At 43.1% G+C, this 8,736-nt stretch overlaps 1 protein-coding gene across 2 annotated transcripts in view; it reads left to right on the forward strand.

Annotated features, from left to right (window-relative positions):
- Atrnl1 (attractin like 1) overlaps window positions 1-8,736 on the forward strand; it is a 518,026-nt gene that overhangs the window by 93,512 nt on the left and 415,778 nt on the right. For both annotated transcript variants that reach the window (XM_021219342.2, XM_029541782.1), the window contains exon 19: window positions 5,969-6,106. In XM_021219342.2, coding sequence (XP_021075001.1) covers window positions 5,969-6,106 — 138 coding nt within the window. The remainder of the gene's footprint in view (window positions 1-5,968; window positions 6,107-8,736) is intronic.

The raw sequence follows: 8,736 nt of genomic DNA on the forward strand, positions 1-8,736 counted from the left end.
CAAGGCCACCTGTGTGATGTCACAGAGGAGCTGACAGGTGGGGGCAAGGCCACCTGTGTGATGTCACAGAGGGGCTGGCAGGTGGGGTCAAGGCCACCTGTGTGACGTCACAGAGGAGCTGACAGGTGGGGTCAAGGCCACCTGTGTGATGTCACAGTAGAGCTGACAGGTGGGGGCAAGGCCACCTGTGTGATGTCACAGAAGAGCTGACAGGTGGGGGCAAGGCCACCTGTGTGATGCCACAGAGGAGGTGACAGGTGGGGGCAAGGCCCTTTTTTAGGACTGCTTCTAATAGGTATAAATGAAGGAATGAAGAGAACCTAAAAACGGAGCTAGAAAAGCAATAATATGTATGTTATTAGGCTGGCTACTGAAAAGAAATGTGGCCCTCAGAGACACTGGGGATGTGGAAAGAGTCATGATAGACACTCTTAGGAGTTGTTCCTCTGAGGCTGGGTGTGTATCTACTTCTGCATCGCTTCCTGATGCCTTATGGGTACTAGAAGGCCTGACTTCTGAGCATACCCAGGATTCTGACATTTTCCTTGGGACCAGGAAAAGCCCTGAGGCAGAACAGTTGAGAGCTACCCAGAGGTGGATGGGATGCTCATGCTACAGCACTGAGACCATAGAGCAAGTGAAAGACCAAAACAGACCAACAGTAGCAACAAGCAGAAGGACGAAACTCAGAGTGCTGTAGCTGCATTTGAAGTGTAAGTTGCTTACCAAGAGATCAAGTACATACCCTCCAAGCCTCATGAACATCCCTAGTACATACACCGCTAAACCACATGAACATGCCAAGTACATACACCTCTAAACTACACGAACATGCCAAGTACATACACCTCTAAACCACATGAACATGCCAAGTAATACACCTCTAAACCACAGAAACATGCCAAGTACATATACCTTTAAATCACATGAACATGCCAAGTACATACCCCTCCAAACCACATAAACATGTCTAGTACATACACCTCTAAACCACATGAACATGCCAAGTACATACACCTCTAAACCACATAAACATGCCTAGTACATATACTTCTAAACCACATGAACATGCTAAGTAATACACCTCTAAACCTCACTTTCCAGTAGAAGAGTCAAAGGCTTTTCTTCATAATGGCTACTTTTATAGTTGGGGTGGGGAGGGCACAAGATAAGCTTAGAGTATTTTTCAGTGCTAAAGGAGGAGAGGGAGAGATGGGGAGGGAGGGAGGAGGCAGGAGGAAGCTAATTGGAAAGACTTCTTAATGTGTCATACCCAGGGAACAAAGTAATTGACCCTCTCCCTGTCCCTGTCTCTGTCCCTGTCCCTCTCCCTGTCCCTGTCCCTCTCCCTCCTCCTTTCCTTCCCTCTCCCTTCCCCCTCTCCTCCCCCACCTCTTGCATACACACACAGGCCTAGTTGGGGAGAGGGAGGGAGCAATATGAGGGGAGAGCTATGGGACTGAGGGTGATATGATCAAAGTATCTTATTTTGTGTATGAAAATGTATAATGACTCTCATTATAAACAATTAACACATACTAATAAAATCAGTATGATATGATAGAGTATAGAAACAAAAAAGGGCATTTGTAACAAAGTTACAAAGTTCAACTAAAGTCTAATTTAGGTAATAGTATTATACGATAAATTAACCAATGTTTTCTTTATTTCGCTGTAAGATACTAACATTTGGTATATAATTACAGACTTGCAACTCTGTAAATCTAAAATTCTGTAAGTCTAAGATTTAGAGTACAAGTTGAAAACGACACAGCAGTTTTAGAAAAGTGGCCAAGAGAAACTTATAGAAGGGATCTTCAATATTGGAGTTGAAGATCCAATGAGTGTATCAGATCGGTTAAATGTGCGAGACAGAATTGGGGGAGTAGGAGATGCGTGCTAAGGAAGGCCTAGCATTCAGAGATGAATAGAGATGAGAATTCAAGGCCAACAGGGCCAAGGACAGGCTGAAGGAAAGTTCTGAGTGCACTTAATGGGAATTCAAAAACTGGAAAAGAGGAAAGAAAATCTTTAAAAATAATGGCCTGCCATGAGTCAGAGGCAAACATGATTAATACCATCTGATGAAATATAAAATAGAGTTTTCTGGAAAACATAATGGGGGTTTGAGGAGACAGGGTGATCTCATGCCTTAGTGTAGGGGTAAAGTTGTGTGTAGGCCACACACTGCTGGCCTGGATGGACAGACATCTCAGATGTGTGCTTCCTCAGCAACAGCTACCTTGGCGATGGCCTTTTAAATTGTTGGCTGTCTGGTCTTATTTACTACTTGCTCATTCTGAGAGGTGTCTCAGGACAGTATAATATCCCCGGTGTCTGAGGACAGTTCCAGAGAGGATTAGCCAGAGGGAAGAAGCCCTGGCAGGAGCTTGGGTGGCACCATCTCATAGGCTGGGGCGGAGAAGAAACAGAGGGGAAACAAAGTCAGCTCCTGTCCGTGCTTCCTTTGCTTTTACTTGTCACGATATGTGTCGCTGTACTGTCCCCGCTCTCTGACCACGATGAACCGTAAGCCAAAGTAGTAATTCCCTGGAATGATCTCCTCCGGGATTGTGACACATTGATCTGGCCCCAGAAGGTATGTTGGTGAATGTGGCCAGGTAGCTGAGAATCCTTTGCATCTATTTTGGAAGAAGCTGTGAGCTACAGGCTAGGGAGGGGCCGGAGGGACGGAAGGTCTCGGGATATTCCTGGGGAGCTGAGAAGACCAGAAAATGGTGAGACCATGCTCATGAGATTTCAGACAGGAACAAAGGCTTCGGGGCAGCCTTTGAGGCTATTTGTGTTGCTTTCTGGTAAGAATTTGTGAAAATTTGGGTGTCCCAAGACTGTGGGAATCCACGTTCAAACGATTAATTTAAATGGGCAGAGTGAATTTTAAGGCAGTCCAGTGTTCATGCTGTGGTATCTTTATTGTTAGTTGCTTTCCATTAGGTTTGCAGTGAGATTTTGTGAAGAAGCAACTAAATTATGCACATCAGCTCAAAGATAAGAGTTTTTGTTTTTCTTTTTCTTTTTCATTTTTTTTTAACTAGCACTATGTAGGCTGCTCTCAGTCTTGTCTTCTCCTTTTAAGGATAAGCCAGTGCCTCTTCCACACAGGGACTTCATGTCTACATTCATACAGTCTCTCCTTCTCTTACTCTCCAGCCAAGTCCTCCTGGCTCTCTGATCATACTGACCCCTCTCCTCTCTAGGTGTGTGTGTGTGTGTGTGTGTGTGTGTGTGTGTGTGTGTGTGTGTGTGTGAAGGGACCGGTGTTTAAGAGCACTGGTTGTACTTCAGAAGTCCTGGGTTGGAGTCCCAGCATCACCTGGTAACTTATAACCAAGTGTTCCTTCAATTCCAGAAGATCCAATGTCCTCTTCTGGTCTCCAAGGGCACTGCACAAATACCCAGAGCATAAAATAAAATTTGAAATAAAAGAAAATAAAAAGTATATAGCTTGCAAAATCTAAGACACTGACTGCCTAGTCCTTTTCTGGGAAGAAAATGTTTCCTCATCTCTTTTCTGTGGTGCACTTAGCATGATTGGAGTTGTAGATACATCTCATGGTATCATCATTTGGAGCTGCCTTCGTGGGGTCTGAAGACCTCGGCACCTTGATGTGCTTGTTTGCTTTTAGAGTTTTCCATCCTGTAATAACATAGACTTTAGTCCAGCAGATGGTGTGAGGAACAGGGTTGACTTTGTATGCAGCCTTTTCCTTCATGCCTAGACTTCAGTGGCATGCAAGAATCTTTGCTATCTCTTTGGTCTCCTCTCCGTGTGTCTTTGCCTTCTTTTTGGTCTCCTCTCCGTGTGTCTTTGCCGTCTCTTTGGTCCCCCCCACCCCCACCCGTGTGTCTTTCCTGTCTATTTGGTCTCCTCTCCATGTGTCTTTGCTGTCTCTTCGCTCTCCTCTCCCTGTGTCTTTGCCGTTTCTTTGGTCACCTCTCTGTGTGCTTTGGTAATTTATTTACCGTAAGGGTGCAGGTGACAACGTCAGGGTATGTCTATGACTCAGTTTCCCTCCCTTCCTGGAAGGTGGCAGCAGTTACATTTGCTGGCCTTGCTAGAGTTTGGAAGCCGTGCCTTCTGATGCTCGCTTGTTTATTCTACGTAGAGTACAGATTTTCTTCCAACTCAGTCTCTGCCTCGAATTTAGTCCCTAACAATTTCATTTTCCTTTAAGTTAAGCTATATATTGAAAAAGGTTGTAGGTACATTTATTTTTGGCCTTGAATTTCTGTGTAAGCATGTTGGAAATTTACTAATAATGTCATGAAGATATTTTTAAACGCCGCACATCTGTGTACAGAGAGCCCATATTTTCAGAACTATGTGCTTTATTTGCATATCAAATGATGAGTTTGTCATTATGTTTTATTTTGATTTTTTTTTCTGTTTGTGTTTCCATAAATAAGGAGCCATCTGGGGTAGATTTAAAATGCAGGAAAAATAAAAGAGATGGATTATCTTTAGTTTTGTTTTTGTTCTTTATTTATGTTGATATTGGACCATTTAAGTTCATCCTGGAAGAATTATTCAGTGTCAGGTCATGCTGCCTGTGGGTGCGGTCTGGTGCCAGTGCCAATTAAAGCGTAATTATAGGCCCAGGAGCATAGCCTTCCCTCGTCTGTGTTGGATATAGCCATTTACAGTCGGCCTTGTCCTTCGTCATTGATAGTGAGCTAGGTGTAAGGCTACCAGTTGCCAGCACCCTCCCCTCGCAGAATTTCTCCCTGCAGCCGGGTCTAAATCCTGTGGTGTCTGTGTGATGCACTGTGACGCACCAGCCATGTGGCGCTGGATCCGAGACACAGGCTTCTTGGCTGCCCTTGGGTCTGTCTCGTTCAGACAGGAAAGACTGACTGGCCTTTGGTCTTTAGTTTTGTGAGGTGTTGTTGGTCATTCCTGTGCTTTCTGTTGTGTCGCTGTGACCACTCCCAGAAGCTCTCTGGTGGAAACATCCCTCGCTCTGCCATTTCGGTCATAAGCTGTACGAGGCGTGTTTTCCTGTGGTTTGAAGTCTCACCAAGAAAACTAGCCTGTTTCTTGTTTGGTTCTTCAGGCGATTCTTTATGTGCAGGGGATATTCATGGTTCTAACCTGAATGAATTAACTATGCACGAATTAATTGCGTGTATGGCATGTCTCTACAAACCCTCCCCTTCACCATTTAAGCACGGTAATAGAAGTTCTACCAGCATAACGTTTTTATTATGAAAGAACTCCAAGTTCGTCCTTGGTGATGACGAAACAGAGATCTGCGTAGCTAAGTTTGCTGCCCCTACCTTTTGAAGGTCATGTTTGAGAACTTTAAATTTGAAAGCAAAATTGTGGTATTTCAAATATATATTATTTTACACATTTGATTTTCTTTATTCTGAACTTTTCGTTAATAGATTCTTTTGTTTTATAGATGGTTTAAGAGCTGTCTTGTTGTTTTAAGGAGATACACCTTTATTCAAATTAAGATTCCCTTTGTTTATCACAGTAAACATTCATGTTTCAAAATAAAGACCTGTTGACAGAAAATTTTCTGTATTTATGTTTTGTTATTAAGTATAAGTAAAACATGTTTATGATATATTAAGAACTTACTATCCTTTATCAAAACTATATTATCTAATCTTGTCTTTATGTAATTTAACAGATAAAACACTCATAAGATTCTTTAATGAGTATATTAAAATATCCCTTATGACCTATAATCTTTATATTTTACATTATTTGTAGCTCCTACACCTTATCAGTACCGAGGTCAGTTGTGACCTATAATACGATGGAGTCACTGTCAAGTGTGACTGCTTTCAGCTGCCTGCATCGCATATTTAAAAACTGGGAAATGTTCTTCGTCCCTCACTAGAATCTGATTTTAAAAGTGACTTCAGCTTCAAGTGACTTCTACACACTTTTAGCTGCCACTGGGCTCCTCGTGACGCTGTTTACTGTTTTCTTCAGCTTGCCAGTGTAATGGACACAGCACGTGCATCCACAACAACGTCTGTGAGCAGTGTAAGAATCTCACCACTGGACGACAGTGTCAGGAGTGCATGCCAGGGTACTACGGAGACCCAACCAATGGTGGGCAGTGCACAGGTAAATGCTTTCACTAACTTCAGTGTGCATGTGCTAATCAAATGAAAAAATGAATTATTTTTCCTATCCAGCTTCAGTATTTTTAAAGGTAGTATTTATTGATCAAAGACCATGAATAATAAACACTCTGTGAGATGCTTATTTTAAAATATTACTTTTTTTACTTAAAATTGAGTGTGTACTTATTACAAGAAATGTAGTAAAGTGTATACAATCCCATTGATAAAGTGATCAGTGCAGGTGGTTAATTTTTTGATAGATTATTGACTTTTGGAATGAACAGTTGACAGTTATAGAAAGATGCCTAAAAGAAGCTGTGATTTCTGTTTGGATAGGGTAGCAGATAAGGGAATAGGTTTGGTGTGAAATATCAATTCTGCTACTTTTTAAAAAACCTGTTTTGAGTGGCTTCTTTCAATTAGCATGTTTTTTCTTTCTTTTCTTTTCTTTTTTTTCATTCTCATTGTTGCCAGAGCCCACAACTTTTCTTTCCCAACCCCATGTTCTCCTTTTTTAATCCTGCTGAGTCCACCCAGTACTGCAGTGTGTGCGTGGCAGTGGGACATCCAGTGGATCATGGGCGACCTATCAGTGGTCTCATTGAGGTAGACTGAGCCTCCCTCCCTCAGCTGTCAGTCTGTCCCTCCCTCAGCTGTCAGTCTGTCAGTTACAAGATTCTTCTCAGTTAGGGGCAGCATCCACGGCCCTCACCCCATCCACACTGGACTTTCAATGTCTTGGTCCTTACACAGGTTGTGTGCATGCAGCCACAGCTGCTGAGAGTTCACACGTGTAGCCTTCCTGTCACGCATGGAGAATTTGTTTGACAACATCCCTCTGCTATCAACCACTGGCTTTTATGATCTTTCAGACCTTTGTGTGGTGACACCTGAACTTCATGGGGGGAGTATACACTGTGGATGTCCCAGTCAGGGATGAACACTACACAGTCTCTTGTGCTCTGCAGTTTGACCAGCTGTGAGTGTCTGTTAGTGGCCATATGCTGCAACAGGAAGGTTTTCTGATGACAGTTGAGGGCTCTGCTAATCTGCTGGTCTAATAGGTTAGATATATGTAGAGAGCACAGTTTAATACTATATCCATTAAACAGAATGCCAGCAGTAAGTTCTTTCCTAGAGTTTATGACTTACACAGCTCATGGTTCTTGGCCCAATTCAGGACCAGGTATGAATTCTGTTTCGTGGAGTGGGTCTTCAATCTGATCAGAAAGTGTTTGGTGACTTCCCAGACAAACCATGTCACTGTTGTTCAGCGGGCGCTCCTTGCTGTGCTGGTGATTACAGTATTCACAGGGGAGCGACCGTCCATCACTTCCCCTTGCCTCAGTTTTGTACACAGTACCTCCTGGTCCTGGGAAAGCTAGGCAGGAGGGACGAAGTTTCTAGATCACTACCAGTTTGATCCCTCGTGTCCCCAAGACCCGTGCATATGGTGTCCTTAGCAAGTGACTAACCATCTAGTTCTGGAGGGTAATGAAGCTTTCCACTGCACTCTGAGAGAAGAATGTTCCAGACAAAAGCAACAGCTATAATAGACACCCTTAAAGACATTTTCTAATGTATTTGAGACAAAGTGTAAAACCCCAAAGGAGTTGATGAGGAGGCTATAGTGTGGAGAGCTGAGAGCATGAGGGGATCATAGGGTCCTGTGGGAAACGGCGGGGACATCGTGTGTGCTCTGATGCTCCTGAGTGAAAGGGTGGTGTAATACAGCTTTAAGAAGTATTACTTCAGGTTGTTTCAATGTAAACAGTCAAGGTTAAAAGTTCAATGGGAAGGTTATTGTCACCATATGGGAGAGAGATGGTGGGAGCTGAGACCAGGGTGGTGTGAGAGGTGGTGTAAAATCATTCCATTTTGATGTTTCCTTCTGTGAAGTGGTCCTCTGCCCTCTGGCGACCACTCTCAGTCTGTCTTTCCACCTTTCAGCTTTTGGCCACCACTAGATCGGTCCCACATATGAATAGAATCAAAATTTGGGTTCTTTGTTGACTAGCCAGTATCTTCCGGGTTCTCTCAGGTTACAGAGTTTCAGGCCATCTCTGCTTTTTAGGCTCAACAACATTCTGTTGCTGTCTTTTTAAATGACATTTTATCCGTCTGGTCTGACTCTGAGAGAGACTTGAATTGTACCTCCCTCTCTTGGTTATTTTGAATAGCACGGCTATGCAGGCACAGCAACACCTGTCTTAGTCCCCGTACCACTATTCATTTGAGCTATTGCTGTGGAGTCTGGAGAAATTACTTCTAGAGCCTTGGCCTATTTTTAATTTGGGGCTTGTTTTATTGCTGCTCCTGTTCCCCAAACTGTAAGATATGTTTATATATTCAAGATAGTAGGCCCTTATAATACCACAATTATCAAATATTTGCTTCTACATTGTAGATTGTCTTATTCAAAAAAATAATCACAATGTCCTCTAAAATATAAAAGTTTTACGGGGTAAAAAACAATGGCCCAGTGGTCAGGAACACTCTCTCTTCTTTCAGCGGTTTATTTCCTAGTACCTGTGACAGGTGGCTCATAGCCTCTAACGCTGCCTCCCCGGGGTCTGATACCATCTTTGGTCTCCAGGTACACCAGTACACACACATACACACACACACACA

Source organism: Mus pahari, chromosome 1 (assembly GCF_900095145.1).
Source record: "Mus pahari chromosome 1, PAHARI_EIJ_v1.1, whole genome shotgun sequence".
Taxonomy (NCBI): domain Eukaryota; kingdom Metazoa; phylum Chordata; class Mammalia; order Rodentia; family Muridae; genus Mus; species Mus pahari.